The 15,999-nt window shown below is 39.8% G+C and overlaps 1 protein-coding gene and 5 non-coding genes across 7 annotated transcripts in view; 1 reads left to right on the plus strand and 5 right to left on the minus strand.

Annotated features, from left to right (window-relative positions):
- Window positions 1-528: 528 nt before the first annotated feature.
- Window positions 529-602, minus strand: trnah-gug (transfer RNA histidin (anticodon GUG)). The gene has a single exon. It is a non-coding gene; the product is annotated as a tRNA-His (tRNA).
- A 626-nt stretch (window positions 603-1,228) lies between these two features.
- The window catches only part of poglut3 (protein O-glucosyltransferase 3), a 49,174-nt gene continuing 34,403 nt past the window's right edge, over window positions 1,229-15,999 (plus strand). The window contains exons 1-4 of one of the 2 annotated variants that reach the window (XM_077712244.1): window positions 1,229-1,393; window positions 2,624-2,821; window positions 5,939-6,222; window positions 7,211-7,421. In XM_077712244.1, coding sequence (XP_077568370.1) covers window positions 1,270-1,393; window positions 2,624-2,821; window positions 5,939-6,222; window positions 7,211-7,421 — 817 coding nt within the window. In that variant the 5' untranslated portion in view covers window positions 1,229-1,269. Of the gene's footprint in view, window positions 1,394-1,812; window positions 2,117-2,623; window positions 2,822-5,938; window positions 6,223-7,210; window positions 7,422-15,999 lie in introns of those variants that run through there. The other variant, XM_077712243.1, reaches the window with a different exon arrangement.
- Window positions 10,531-10,612, minus strand: trnas-gcu (transfer RNA serine (anticodon GCU)). The gene has a single exon. It is a non-coding gene; the product is annotated as a tRNA-Ser (tRNA).
- On the minus strand, window positions 12,124-12,205 carry trnas-gcu (transfer RNA serine (anticodon GCU)). The gene has a single exon. It is a non-coding gene; the product is annotated as a tRNA-Ser (tRNA).
- trnar-gcg (transfer RNA arginine (anticodon GCG)) lies at window positions 13,713-13,794 on the minus strand. Its single transcript has one exon. It is a non-coding gene; the product is annotated as a tRNA-Arg (tRNA).
- On the minus strand, window positions 15,306-15,387 carry trnas-gcu (transfer RNA serine (anticodon GCU)). The gene has a single exon. It is a non-coding gene; the product is annotated as a tRNA-Ser (tRNA).

Raw genomic sequence — 15,999 nt, forward strand, 5'->3', positions numbered from 1 at the left:
ATCGACATGTCTTCTGATTTTAGAGCAAAGTTAGGGTTCAATCTTGTAATGTTCAAGTGGAACTACTAATATTAAGAGCTAGAGATATGTCTCTGTAGCAACCTTTTAGTTATTACACAATGCAGCATGAAGGGCTAATCAGGTACTGCACAGAGTTGAACCCAGGATCACCTGATTACAAGACAGGTACTTTGACCAGCTAAGCCACAGCACCGACTAGTGTGCAGGAACATTAAAATTAAAAAGATCAAATCACACAACTAAATTCTCTAAAAATAAAACCTCCGAGTGCATTTTAAGCTCCTACCTCAAAGACAATTGTAAAGTTCTCAGGGTAATTGAGTCTTATCTGGCTGGACCCAAATGATTAGCCATTGTCAACAGGAGTGTACAATGGACAAGAAGCTTTCAACCAATGAACCAACTCTCAGTCATATGTGCAAGCTCCACCCAATAATCTTGTATTTGCGGGAGGATTTGATCACACAGATCCTCAAAAGCAGCTATGTGCTCTGCCAGGCTTGTTATCGTCTCTGGGTAGATTTGAACCACCAGCCTCTCGGTTCACAGCCAAGCGCGCTGACCGATTGCGCCACAGAGACCCTGGGCAATATGAGATAGGTCCATCTGAAAAAATAACCAACAACTAGCTAAAGGGACATTAAAAAAGGAATACAATTCCTATGTCTTAAAAATATATTCTGCTCAAATACCGGATCTTGAAAAAGAAAGGAGTATATGTGAGATGTTGAAAGACAGTGGTAAAAAGGTGACATCTACATGTCTTCTGATTTTAGAGCAAAGTTACGGTTCAATCTTGTAATGTTCAAGTGGAACTACTAATATTAAGAGCTAGAGATATGTCTCTGTAGCAACGTTTTTGTTTTTACACAGTGCAGCATGAAGGGTTAATCAGGTACTGCTGGGAGTTGAACACAGGATCTCCTGTTAACTAGACAGGCACTTTGACCAGCTAACCCACAGCACCGACATTTCCAAGAGGACATTAAAATCAAATAGATCGAATCACACAACTAAATTCTCTAAAGATAAAACCTTCAGGTGCATTTTAACCTCCTACCTCAAAGTCAACTGTAAAGTTCTCAGGCTAATTGAATTTTATCTGGCTGGACCCAAACAATTAGCCATTGTCAACAGCTGAATACGCTTCCAACTTATTAGGGATAAGTTTGTTAAGCCCACCTGTTGCACAGTGGCCCATGCGTACTTTGGTGTCTGTATTGTTGAACTGTTGGTTCAAAGTAATAGATGTTAACGGATGACTGTCCTGGCTCTCTTCTTCAATGCGGTACAGGTGAAAAGATATCCTCTTGTACGTTGGAAGCAAAAAACCTGCACCCACTGCGCCCCTTTGTGGATTTATTTTGCCCAGGTTTGTGTGCAGTTTTCAATCTCCTTCACTTCAAACCTTTTACGTTCAAACTGTGCATAGTCACAATGGCTAAAAAAGTATAAATAATAAAATCTTTGTACCTTTTACGTTCAAACTGTGCATAGTCACAATGGCTAAAAAAGTATAAATAATAAAATCTTTGTCTTGTTTTTTTATGAATCGTTCGGTGAACATGACTGCCTCATGTCAACCCAGACGGTACTAGAATTGCATTTGAACCGTTTACACTAATTCTTATCAGAACAAAAACAAAACAAAACAAAAATCACCACCTGATAATAACCAATTTACTCCAGTATATTGGTCCCATGTTCAGGTTACCACCTCTGGAATCTGGAAGATACGTAATGATTTCGTAGTTACTTGAATGCATCACCGGTGAATGGGCGTGTCTCCATTTGAGCCAAAATGTCGTCGCCCGATGTGGAAAAGTTCTTATGAATCTTTTGGCCCTTTAGCCACTACTCGTTACGATGTTTAATCGAAACGCGGATGCACTCGTCTCTTTTTATCCCACTTTCCCCTGTGTTTATTTTGTCGTAGTTTTATTTTTTAGTTTTCATCTCGCCAAGTGTGAAAAAATTAACCCAGAAAGTTGCCTCATCTGGGGTCCAGGACTTCATCCCAATGCAGTTCTCCCAGTGCGCTACTTAGTCATCCAGGCCGTCAATTTTAAAGGAGAAAATCTGAGTTCATCTCCAGGTAATTTACACTAAATAAATAAATTGCCACGGAAATGATAGCTTTCTTTGAGATACTATCGATTGCCAAAAGTCGCTATTTTCGTTAAAATTACTCGCTTGTTCATTGCGTTATGAACTGGTTTATATTTCTCGGTACCATTTATATTCTCAGATAAAAATTACAGGAAAATGTCCCAGACCTAATCAACGTTATTACATACCTGAAGCTTTTTTCCTTCAGCGTGAAAGTATAGTACTAGTAGCGCTGGCTTTATGACAGAGGTGGCCAAATCCGGTCCTCGAGAGCCCCTATCCAGTCTGTTTTCCATGTTTCCCTCCACCAACATACCTGAATCAAATAATCGGGATTGGTGTGAAGGTTGTGGACAGCTTGCTGATGATCATTTGATTCAAGTGTGGTAGAAGAGGGAGATATGGAAAACAGACTTGATAGGGCTTCTCGAGGACCGGACTTGGCCACCCCTTCTTTATGGACTTGGCACTGAAAATCACTGTTTGGATCAAGGCAAAGACACCTTTAAAGTGAAGATAACCTCACTGGGAAATAAGGAGCATGTCCGCATCCACGTCCCTGCACCAATGGACAGAGGAGATGGATCCTTCTTAGTGAAGTACCGCCTGTACAACAGTGCACAATCGGGCCTCAAAGTTGACATCTTCCATCATGAAACGGCTGTTGCCAAATCTCCCTACCTCATCCAAGGTCAGTATTATTAAATTGAATTTAATTGAATGCTTTTATTATATTTATTCAAGTATAATGTGATTCAAAACATTCAGCGCTAAGTGCACAGATAACAAAAACAAATAGACAAATTAATAATCAATAAATAACTAACAAATAAATATGTAGTCCAAGTCAGATCAACAGAGCAAAGCAGCCTTGTTCCGTCTGAAATCCAGGATTTGTTCCATGGTTTGTCAGATGTTCAGCGCCAAGATGTTGACTGTGAACCACTCGCTCGCTAAATCTATGGACTCATCAACAATCAAACAAACACATTGATAATATCGAGAAATGATAAATAAATAATCACTATATATGTTGGGGCTACTGGCCAACACTTAAATAAACTCAAACACAGGAACACACACTGAGGCAGATGGAATGAAAGTTAAAGGCCGCGTCTGGAGAGGCGGGGGAGTGGACCATCCTGAGGCCCGAGAGTGTGACTACTCTCCAAGCTCCTCGAAGCTATCTCCCGCCGAAAAGCTGCTTCAACGGTGGTTTTATTAGAGATAAAACAAGTCATAAAAATGGGAGGCGTTAATACAAATGAAGGAGGTGGAGTGCAAAAGGTGTAGTGCACATTTTAAACAATAGGTGTAAGTTAAATTCTATTCTAGTAACATTTAATACATCATAGTGAAAAGGGTGCAAGACTAAATATAAGAATACAAATATATTTCACAATATAATTAATGGATAAACAAGTGCCGTAGCAGCCCGGTGGTGCGAGTGGTTAGCGTGTCGGCCTTACAGCTCTGTGGTCCTGGGTTCAAATCCAGGTAATGTCCATCTGTGTCAAGTTTGCATGTTCTCCCAGGCCTGCATGGGGTTTCTCTGGGTACTCTGGTTTCCTCCCACATTCCAAAGACATGCATGGTAGGCTCCCTGGACACTTTAAATTGTCCCCAGGTGTGAGGGTGAGTGTGAATGATTGTTTGTCTCCTTGTGCTCTGCAATTGGCTGGCCACCAATTCAGGGTGTCCACTGCCTTTGCCACGAAGTCGGCTGGGATAGGCTCCAGCGACCCTAGTGAGGATAATGCACCTGTTTATGTTTGTTGGTATAAAATATGAACAGAAAATGATTACTCTACATGTGTCGTTGTTGATTAAACATGATCTCTATTATCAGAGGAAATTTAAATTTGTGATTTACATAAATATTTTAAACAATCATCTTTCATATGGTCATTTATATACTAGGTGTTGTCTGTCCCTATGGCTATTATTGAAACAAAAGATTAGAGTAACGAGGCCGGGCCGCCTCAAAAACATGTTAATTTTGGGTCTTTCTTATGTTGCATCCCTCCCATTTACACAAACCACACCTTCAACAAACATTACCTGAACCATGAGATAAATAACTCTTCTGAGACCAAAAAAACATGTGGCACAGGAACTCACACATGCAATGATGAGCGTCAATCACTGGCTTGAAAAATCGCAACTACATTTAAACATATCTAAGACTGTCTTCATGTAGTTCTCAAGAAGAGTGACAAAAAACAGCAACCCCAACATTTTTATCCAAGGATAACCAATCAATGTAGTCCAAGAATTGAGACACTTAGGAATCACTCTAGGCCAGTGGTTTTCAAAGTGGGCGGTACCGCCCCTCGGGGGGTGGTGTGAACTTTCAGGGGGGCGCTGACAAATAAACAGGCGAATGGGGGGCGTTGAAATAGTGAAGGGGGCGATGGAGCAATTACAGTAAAATGTGACGTTGGTGTTTGTAGAAAGACCGGAAAAATTGATTGTCTGTAATAAAAAGTCGACAAAAAACAAACTTTCCAACCCTATGGAAAGCCATCAAGTTGTTTTTCATTGCTTTTCCGACTTCCTACCTGGTTGAAAGGGGGTTCAGCGCTGTGACAAGGCTCCTCACCAAACAAAGAAACAAACTTAACATCACAGAGCGCGGTGATCTGAGACTGCTCCTGACAAACCTTCATCCTGATGTTGACAGTCTGATTGCAATGCACCAAGCCCACCCATCTCATTAGGCAGGACAGTTGTTAATGGTTACTCGTTCAGTTTTACAATTTATTTCAAGTTCAGTTCAAGGTGTTGTAATTGAAGAATAAATGATAACCATTTTTGTTTATTAAAATTGTTTTTTTTAGTCTTCAAACTGTTTGTGATTGAAGAATCAACTAATTCTTGTGACATTTAGCAATATAGTCGTTCTAGCGTTCGTTGGAAAGGGGTAAAGAGGGGGGCGTTGGCATTTTGGCCCAGCGGTGAAGGGGGCGGTGGCCAAAAAAGTTTGAAAATCACTGCTCTAGGCTCTCAACTAGCATTAAAACGTCAAATAAAATACAATTCTACTCGTCTAATTTTAGGTTCATTAGAAACAATCTAACACCTGAGTCAGAGAAATTATATTTTGACACAATGATCATATCACACATGACTTACTGCCTAACAAGGTGGTCCTTGGCCTGCAAAACAACGCTGAAACCAATTAAAACCATTTATAAACAGGCTTTGAAAGTACGACGAAAAGCCGAAAACACACCACCACTGTCAGATATTAAAGAAACACAAAAGCCTGAACTGGAACAGTACTGTTAAATATGCAGATGCCACCGTAGTCTACAAATTATTCCAATACAAAGCTTCTCCCCCACTGCAAGATGTGGTACAAAAAAATTCCAATGAATCAACAAGGCTGGCTTTAGAGGTGACTGTTTAGTTCCCTTCAAAAACAGTGCTTTCAGCCAAAGCACCTTCTCTGTACGGCCCGCACATACCTGGAACTTAATACCAATTAACATACATAAACTCCTGTCTCTGAAACTCTTCGCCAATCATCTTAAAGCTTGGCTGTTAGATGAACAAAATTGAGATCATAGTGCTGCCTAAAATTGTGCTATTTGTATGTGTCTAGTGTGTGTTTTTGTTTATCTTGTACCTACACAAAGGACTAAAGATTGAAATTACCCGGCGGCTACAACCTTACATATTTACATATTTATGTTCACTAACATGAATATAAATATGTTCATTAACATGTGCTGTCTCTTATCAGATCAATCAATCATTCATGGTACCAGAGTCATGCTAACTGCTTCATATTTTGATGTTATAGGTCCAGTGTATCATGAATACTGTGACTGTCCTGAACCTGATACCTCCATCTGGCAAAGAATCATGGAGTGTCCACATGATGAACCTCAGATTGACGCGGACTTCCATTCTTTTCCGACTATTAACCTTCAGTTTCTAAGAGAGCAAGGGCCTCAAAGATTTGGAAACAGAGGTGGTATTATTCACTATGCCATCATCAAAAATCAACTGTTCCGCCAAACGCTGGGAAAATACACCGACTTCAAAATGTTCTCTGACGAAATGTTGCTCTCGCTGACAAGGAAGGTATGGATTGCAGAATGTTTTTGCACTATTCCCATGAAAGTCTTTATACAGTGGTATCTCAACATACGAGCACCACAACCTACGAGCATTTTGAGATACGAGTAAATTTCGAGAAAACAATTATCTCGAGATACGAGAAAGCCAGGTGGCCAAGACATTAGAGGCTATTTCCGATTTTAGCGCACTGTCTTTCTTGCCGCATCTCTTTCGTGTATAACAGATATCTACGAGCACTTTTTTTGTGTTTTTTCCCCGTCACTCAGCGCGAATGGCCGAGCGATCGCTAATACGAGGAGTATACATTACTTCTCGTTGGCAAGTGGTCGTGCGTTATCCAATTGTGAGGACATTTGTGTGCATCATTTTCAGAATATTTTGAAGGGAATACAAAAGCAAACAGCCCATCAATAGTTAAAGTCAGGGTGGAAGCGGGTGTTTGCCCGGGTGTTTGCCAACCTGGCCGGGAGAAGAAAGTTTTAAAAATGTAAAACAAAATTAGAATTAAGTTTAGTGTAAGATTAGATTACATTTATTTCTGAGTGTGTCTGCATCGTAATTCAGGTTTATTTAAATGTGTTTATGTTATGAAATGAGTGTGTTGCCGCGCAAAAATCGCCCTCCTCTCTTGCCGTCTCTCTCTCTTTTCCCCCTTTGAAATCCTTATCATTTTAGTACTATTATACATATTATAGTAATATTAAACCACTATTTATGTGTTACTTTGTTAATAGATGGCGAATTAGAAGAAATCTAACTTTTTTCAAATTGAATACCTTGTTTTGGTATTTCTTCAGAGGGTTGGAACAAATGAATTTGTTTTTATTTCATTTCAATGGGAAATGTTCGTTCGACTTACGAAAATATCGACATACGAGCTCAGTCCCGGAACGAATAAAGCACGTATCTCGAGGTACCTCTGTATTTGGAATTTCAAAGTGACTCTTGTAACGTTATTTCATAACTGGCTGTATCGAAATCTACTACGAAGGTGATGGTGCCAGATGTGGAGTTTTACCTCAATGTTGGTGACTGGCCCTTGGAGACAAGATTGGCAGAGGCAAGTCCTATTCCAGTCTTGTCATGGTGTGGTTCCATAGACACACAAGATATCGTCCTACCTACATACGAGGTCACACATTCCACCCTGGAGACCATGAGAGGTGTCACCAATGATCTTCTTTCCATTCAAGGAAACACAGGTAATGCACATTAGCCATTGTTATTGACAAGAGAAAATGGTCACATTTTTACTTAGAGTTGTTTTGTTGCATATTTTCAAGTTACATGAACCAGATGTTGATCATTTTCACATTCTTCAACATTTGGTGACATGAGGTAGGTGTGAGGAATTAAATTTTGATATACCGTGATCCTTCACCATTCCACGGCTTAAAAATGTCCGTTTATTTTTTTATATTAAGTAAATAAAAATGTTCTTAAAAATTTGAAATTTCATTCAGAAACTCACAAGCGGAAGTCAGGGCACTGGTTCTTCTTCAGCGCTAACATGGGTGGCACTGTGCACAGAAGAAGAAGCGAAATTTCTTTACATGAGGAATTGATTCTTGGGAGTGTGTAAATTCTTTGCAAAGAGATAGCACCTTTGTTCCTCACATTCCCCACTACATGAAAGTTTACATCTCTAAAATGTCATGGATGATGTCTGAATGCAGAAACACTTATGTATCATTACTTAACCTAAAGATGAATTATATTTATGAGGTAGGGGTTGCTTTTTTCTGTTTGGACAATGCATAATTTCCACTGTGACCGGACGTTTGGTCGATGGACGTTTGGTCGATGGACGTTTGGTCGATGGACGTTTGGTCGATGGACGTTTGGTCGATGGACGTTTGGTCGATGGACGTTTGGTCGATGGACGCTTGGTCGATGGACGTTTGGTCGATGGACGTTTGGGCGACGGACGTTTCGCCGAATGGACGTTTCTTTGCCGCGGGATTTGCGCGCTCGCCCCACCCCCATCGTGTGTGAACATGCTTTTAAACCTAGAGCCCGTTAGGATTTTTCATTCGACCGTCCCGGCGTTGTCCAAATTATAGTAACAATCAATGACCTTATTCATTTCCCTTACCGTTCATCGTTCAATTTAAAGACTGCTCTTATTCGTTCTTAATGTTGAAAGTAAATTTGAAAATACATTTTCACGTTCAATTGTCTTTTTTTCTTATATTTCAATCCCCTACCTTTGATAAATTACATTGCGTGTCCAAATGCCATGGCGGCGAAACGTCTTTTTGCCCAAACGTCCGTTTGGCGAATTTGTTTGCCCAAATATCCGTTTGGCGAACTGTCCGGTCGCTTAGACGTCCGTTCGGCGAACTGTCCGGTCACCCGAACGTCCGTTCGGCGAACTGTCCGGTCACCCAAACGTCCGTTCGGCGAACTGTCCGGTCGCCCAAACGTCCGTTCGGTGAACTGACCGGTTGCCCAAACGTCCGTTCGGCGAACTGTCCGGTCGCCCAAACGTCCGTTCGGTAGACTGTCCGGTCGCCCAAACGTCCGTTCGGCAGACTGTCCGGTCGCCCAAACGTCCATTCGGCGAACTGACCGGTCGCCCAAATGTCCGTTTAGCGAACTGTCCGTCGCCTGAACATCCGTCAACCAAACATCTTTCGCGAATCGTCCAAGTACCAATTTCTATATACATTAAGGCCTCCCTATTTGAATTTCTCGAAGACCAACAGATCAAAGAAAAATTATAAATTACCCCCAGTTTTGAATTACTAATTCACAGTGCCTTCATTACTGAAAGAGAAATGTCTTTAGAAGTGTATTTGTGTTTTCATAAAATTTAGAAGATCTGAATATTGAATATTTGGTGTAACATTCAAGAAATGTTATCGATGCCATTGCTTTTTATTGACATTCTTCAATGAGACCAGGCAGGCTTGATGTGTTTGAAGGGGAATTACCTCAAGTGGTCGAGTGCTCGCTTATCGGAAAATTATAGTTGTTCTCTTTGTCAAAGCACCAAGTGTGTTTGTGTTTTCAATTTGTATTACTGAAAATAGTCTAAGGCAGTATCAATTTGCAGGATTTGAGTATGTCCATTGTTGATGCATTTTTAGTAAAAGTAAAAAATCATAAGTGAAAGAACTGCTCACACATTGGATTAGCTAGCAGTCCATCACCTTAACCTCTTGGAGAGGAAGTGGGGTTTAATAACAGTCAAGGTATTTTAACAATAACAACAGGAAACTAAAACCAACCCTCATTTGTATTAAAACAATCACGCTTTCATTTGACCTAACAATCATATGACAATTACATGAAGAAGCCCGAAGTGCGTCACGAGGTATGCACACCATATGAGTGTTATGGAAGTGGCAGATATCCCGAGTCCTTGCTGCCTCCCGATCAACAGCCCTCAGGGCCCGATACTGGGTGAGATGTAGGATAAATAATCCTTGAATAAGAAGTCCACGTGAGACTGGACCAGGCGGCTGGCTGTTTATGACCTCGAGCCGAAGAATTGGAAGAATGATTTAACAAAAAAATGAATTAATACACATATATGTATAATACTAATACAAAATAAACCCAACAGATTCTTATTTCAGAAAAAAATTCAAAGACGCAATGTTTTGCAACAAAGTCTCTTACATAAAGGTGAATTGTATTTAAAAGACAGGTGCTGTTTTTTTCTGTTAGGACAATGCAGCATTTCCACAAACATTAAGGACTCCACATTTGAATTTCTAGCAGACCCACAGATCAAGGAAAGTGGCAAATTACCCCCAGTTTCAAATTGCTTATTCACACTGCCGTCATGACTGAAAGAGACAAATCTTTAGAAGCATGTTTGTGTCTTTGTGAAATTTATAAGATCTGGACATTGAATATTTGGTGTAACATTCAAGAAATTTGATCATTGCCTTCATTGAGTTCCTTCAATAAAATGGCCAGACAGGTCTGGTGTGTATGAAGGGGAATTAGCTCAAGTGGTAGAGAGCTCGCTTAGCATGTGAGAGGCAGTGGGATCAATGCCCACATTCTCCAATGGAAAGTCTCAGTTTTAATCTTGGTCAAAGCACCAAATGTGTTTGTGTTTTCAATTTGTATTTCGGAAAATAGTCGAAGGCAGCATCAATTCGCAGGAATTGAGTAGGTCCATTGTGGATGCATTTTTAGAATTGTGGGCACAATGAAACAGAGTAAAATTCATAAGCAAAAGTAACACTCACACTTCATAAGTGTAGGTAAGTCGCTTTCTAACATAGTGTTATGTTGTCAAATACCAAACTTCACCCATTCATACTGGCACAAAAAGACATTGCAGGGATCACACGATGAGGATGAGATTCGAACCCATGCGTGCAGAACACAATGGATTAGCAGTCCATCACCTTAACCTCTCGGTCACCTCATCGCCCGTGCCTTCGAGGTACGTGGGGTTTCAATGGCAGTGACATATTGTGCTTGAATCCATAGAATTTAATAAACTTTTATTTCCTTTGCAAAATATGTACATATCAGAGGAATTAGCTGGAGTGATAGAGCATTCGCTTTGATCGTGAGAGGCAGTGGGGTTTATGCCCGCATTCTCTAATCAACTCCTTGTTATCGCCAGGATGATTTAGCAAGCTTGGGTTTTTTGAAAATTTGACTTTCAATATGTCTTATAAATGTATCATTCATTCATTTTAACAATGTTTTTTTTTCTGTTCAGGGTAGCAGGGTTCTTGAGCCTATCCGTGGAGACTTTTTACGATGAAAAACGATACCCTAATCTCGTGACTAGGCTAAACTATTCCTGTTATGAGGGTTTTTGAGCCTATTCCAGCAGACTTTGCACAATGAAAAACTATACCCTAATCTCATGACTTGGCTAAACTAATCCAGTTTTTGGGCTTTTATGATTATTATATCTGAAAGCATTCAAAGACAAAATGTTTTGCAAGAGTTCTGTTGCCCCATAAAGTGGCCATCGTTGTTAAGCTTGGCAATTTGGACCAGAGTCAATACCTTGGTTAAAGTTAGCACCCATGCTAAACAAAGTATGTAATTTATGTAATACTTTGCCTTACCAAGTATCTGTACTTGAGGAGTTGATTATTGGGAGAGTGAAAAGTCATTGCAGAGGAGAGATAATACCCTTGGTCCTCACATTACCCACTACATGAGAGTTTACTTGTCTAAAATGTTGTTAGGAATGTCTGAATGGAGAAATGCTTTTTGTATCATTACTAAACAAACATAAAGGTGAATTGTATTTAAAAGGCAGGTGCTGTTTTTTTCTGTTAGGACAATGCAGCATTTCCACAAACATTAAGGTCTCCACATTTGAATTTCTAGCAGACCCACAGATCAAGGAAAGTGGCAAATTACCCCCAGTTTCAAATTGCTTATTCACACTGCCGTCATGACTGAAAGAGACAAATCTTTAGAAGCATGTTTGTGTCTTTGTGAAATTTATAAGATCTGGACATTGAATATTTGGTGTAACATTCAAGAAATTTGATCATTGCCTTCATTGAGTTCCTTCAATAAAATGGCCAGACAGGTCTGGTGTGTATGAAGGGGAATTAGCTCAAGTGGTAGAGCGCTCGCTTAGCATGTGAGAGGCAGTGGGATCAATGCCCACATTCTCCAATGGAAAGTCTCAGTTTTAATCTTGGTCAAAGCACCAAATGTGTTTGTGTTTTCAATTTGTATTTCGGAAAATAGTCGAAGGCAGCATCAATTCGCAGGAATTGAGTAGGTCCATTGTGGATGCATTTTTAGAATTGTGGGCACAATGAAACAGAGTAAAATTCATAAGCAAAAGTAACACTCACACTTCATAAGTGTAGGTAAGTCGCTTTCTAACATAGTGTTATGTTGTCAAATACCAAACTTCACCCATTCATACTGGCACAAAAAGACATTGCAGGGATCACACGATGAGGATGGGATTCGAACCCATGCGTGCAGAACACAATGGATTAGCAGTCCATCACCTTAACCTCTCGGTCACCTCATCGCCCGTGCCTTCGAGGTACGTGGGGTTTCAATGGCAGTGACATATTGTGCTTGAATCCATAGAATTTAATAAACTTTTATTTCCTTTGCAAAATATGTACATATCAGAGGAATTAGCTGGAGTGATAGAGCATTCGCTTTGATCGTGAGAGGCAGTGGGGTTTATGCCCGCATTCTCTAATGAACTCCTTGTTATCGCCAGGATGATTTAGCAAGCTTGGGTTTTTTGAAAATTTGACTTTCAATATGTCTTATCAATGTATCATTCATTCATTTTAACAATGTTTTTTTTTCTGTTCAGGGTAGCAGGGTTCTTGAGCCTATCCGTGGAGACTTTTTACGATGAAAAACGATACCCTAATCTCGTGACTAGGCTAAACTATTCCTGTTATTAGGGTTCTTGAGCCTATTACAGCAGACTTTGCACAATGAAAAACTATACCCTAATCTCATGACTTGGCTAAACTAATCCAGTTTTTGGGCTTTTATGATTATTATATCTGAAAGCATTCAAAGACAAAATGTTTTGCAAGAGTTCTGTTGCCCCATAAAGTGGCCATCGTTGTTAAGCTTGGCAATTTGGACCAGAGTCAATACCTTGGTTAAAGTTAGCACCCATGCTAAAGTATGTAATTTATGTAATACTTTGCCTTACCAAGTATCTGTACTTGAGGAGTTGATTATTGGGAGAGTGAAAAGTCATTGCAGAGGAGAGATAATACCCTTGGTCCTCACATTACCCACTACATGAGAGTTTACTTGTCTAAAATGTTGTTAGGAATGTCTGAATGGAGAAATGCTTTTTGTATCATTACTAAACAAACATAAAGGTGAATTGTATTTAAAAGGCAGGTGCTGTTTTTTTCTGTTAGGACAATGCAGCATTTCCACAAACATTAAGGACTCCACATTTGAATTTCTAGCAGACCCACAGATCAAGGAAAGTGGCAAATTACCCCCAGTTTCAAATTGCTTATTCACACTGCCGTCATGACTGAAAGAGACAAATCTTTAGAAGCATGTTTGTGTCTTTGTGAAATTTATAAGATCTGGACATTGAATATTTGGTGTAACATTCAAGAAATTTGATCATTGCCTTCATTGAGTTCCTTCAATAAAATGGCCAGACAGGTCTGGTGTGTATGAAGGGGAATTAGCTCAAGTGGTAGAGAGCTCGCTTAGCATGTGAGAGGCAGTGGGATCAATGCCCACATTCTCCAATGGAAAGTCTCAGTTTTAATCTTGGTCAAAGCACCAAATGTGTTTGTGTTTTCAATTTGTATTTCGGAAAATAGTCGAAGGCAGCATCAATTCGCAGGAATTGAGTAGGTCCATTGTGGATGCATTTTTAGAATTGTGGGCACAATGAAACAGAGTAAAATTCATAAGCAAAAGTAACACTCACACTTCATAAGTGTAGGTAAGTCGCTTTCTAACATAGTGTTATGTTGTCAAATACCAAACTTCACCCATTCATACTGGCACAAAAAGACATTGCAGGGATCACACGATGAGGATGAGATTCGAACCCATGCGTGCAGAACACAATGGATTCGCAGTCCATCACCTTAACCTCTCGGTCACCTCATCGCCCGTGCCTTCGAGGTACGTGGGGTTTCAATGGCAGTGACATATTGTGCTTGAATCCATAGAATTTAATAAACTTTTATTTCCTTTGCAAAATATGTACATATCAGAGGAATTAGCTGGAGTGATAGAGCATTCGCTTTGATCGTGAGAGGCAGTGGGGTTTATGCCCGCATTCTCTAATCAACTCCTTGTTATCGCCAGGATGATTTAGCAAGCTTGGGTTTTTTGAAAATTTGACTTTCAATATGTCTTATAAATGTATCATTCATTCATTTTAACAATGTTTTTTTTTCTGTTCAGGGTAGCAGGGTTCTTGAGCCTATCCGTGGAGACTTTTTACGATGAAAAACGATACCCTAATCTCGTGACTAGGCTAAACTATTCCTGTTATGAGGGTTTTTGAGCCTATTCCAGCAGACTTTGCACAATGAAAAACTATACCCTAATCTCATGACTTGGCTAAACTAATCCAGTTTTTGGGCTTTTATGATTATTATATCTGAAAGCATTCAAAGACAAAATGTTTTGCAAGAGTTCTGTTGCCCCATAAAGTGGCCATCGTTGTTAAGCTTGGCAATTTGGACCAGAGTCAATACCTTGGTTAAAGTTAGCACCCATGCTAAACAAAGTATGTAATTTATGTAATACTTTGCCTTACCAAGTATCTGTACTTGAGGAGTTGATTATTGGGAGAGTGAAAAGTCATTGCAGAGGAGAGATAATACCCTTGGTCCTCACATTCCCCACTACATGAGAGTTTACTTGTCTAAAATGTTGTTAGGAATGTCTGAATGGAGAAATGCTTTTTGTATCATTACTAAACAAACATAAAGGTGAATTGTATTTAAAAGGCAGGTGCTGTTTTTTTCTGTTAGGACAATGCAGCATTTCCACAAACATTAAGGACTCCACATTTGAATTTCTAGCAGACCCACAGATCAAGGAAAGTGGCAAATTACCCCCAGTTTCAAATTGCTTATTCACACTGCCGTCATGACTGAAAGAGACAAATCTTTAGAAGCATGTTTGTGTCTTTGTGAAATTTATAAGATCTGGACATTGAATATTTGGTGTAACATTCAAGAAATTTGATCATTGCCTTCATTGAGTTCCTTCAATAAAATGGCCAGACAGGTCTGGTGTGTATGAAGGGGAATTAGCTCAAGTGGTAGAGCGCTCGCTTAGCATGTGAGAGGCAGTGGGATCAATGCCCACATTCTCCAATGGAAAGTCTCAGTTTTAATCTTGGTCAAAGCACCAAATGTGTTTGTGTTTTCAATTTGTATTTCGGAAAATAGTCGAAGGCAGCATCAATTCGCAGGAATTGAGTAGGTCCATTGTGGATGCATTTTTAGAATTGTGGGCACAATGAAACAGAGTAAAATTCATAAGCAAAAGTAACACTCACACTTCATAAGTGTAGGTAAGTCGCTTTCTAACATAGTGTTATGTTGTCAAATACCAAACTTCACCCATTCATACTGGCACAAAAAGACATTGCAGGGATCACACGATGAGGATGGGATTCGAACCCATGCGTGCAGAACACAATGGATTAGCAGTCCATCACCTTAACCTCTCGGTCACCTCATCGCCCGTGCCTTCGAGGTACGTGGGGTTTCAATGGCAGTGACATATTGTGCTTGAATCCATAGAATTTAATAAACTTTTATTTCCTTTGCAAAATATGTACATATCAGAGGAATTAGCTGGAGTGATAGAGCATTCGCTTTGATCGTGAGAGGCAGTGGGGTTTATGCCCGCATTCTCTAATCAACTCCTTGTTATCGCCAGGATGATTTAGCAAGCTTGGGTTTTTTGAAAATTTGACTTTCAATATGTCTTATCAATGTATCATTCATTCATTTTAACAATGTTTTTTTTTCTGTTCAGGGTAGCAGGGTTCTTGAGCCTATCCGTGGAGACTTTTTACGATGAAAAACGATACCCTAATCTCGTGACTAGGCTAAACTATTCCTGTTATTAGGGTTCTTGAGCCTATTACAGCAGACTTTGCACAATGAAAAACTATACCCTAATCTCATGACTTGGCTAAACTAATCCAGTTTTTGGGCTTTTATGATTATTATATCTGAAAGCATTCAAAGACAAAATGTTTTGCAAGAGTTCTGTTGCCCCATAAAGTGGCCATCGTTGTTAAGCTTGGCAATTTGGACCAGAGTCAATACCTTGGTTAAAGTTAGC

Source organism: Stigmatopora nigra, chromosome 2 (assembly GCF_051989575.1).
Source record: "Stigmatopora nigra isolate UIUO_SnigA chromosome 2, RoL_Snig_1.1, whole genome shotgun sequence".
NCBI lineage: Eukaryota > Metazoa > Chordata > Actinopteri > Syngnathiformes > Syngnathidae > Stigmatopora > Stigmatopora nigra.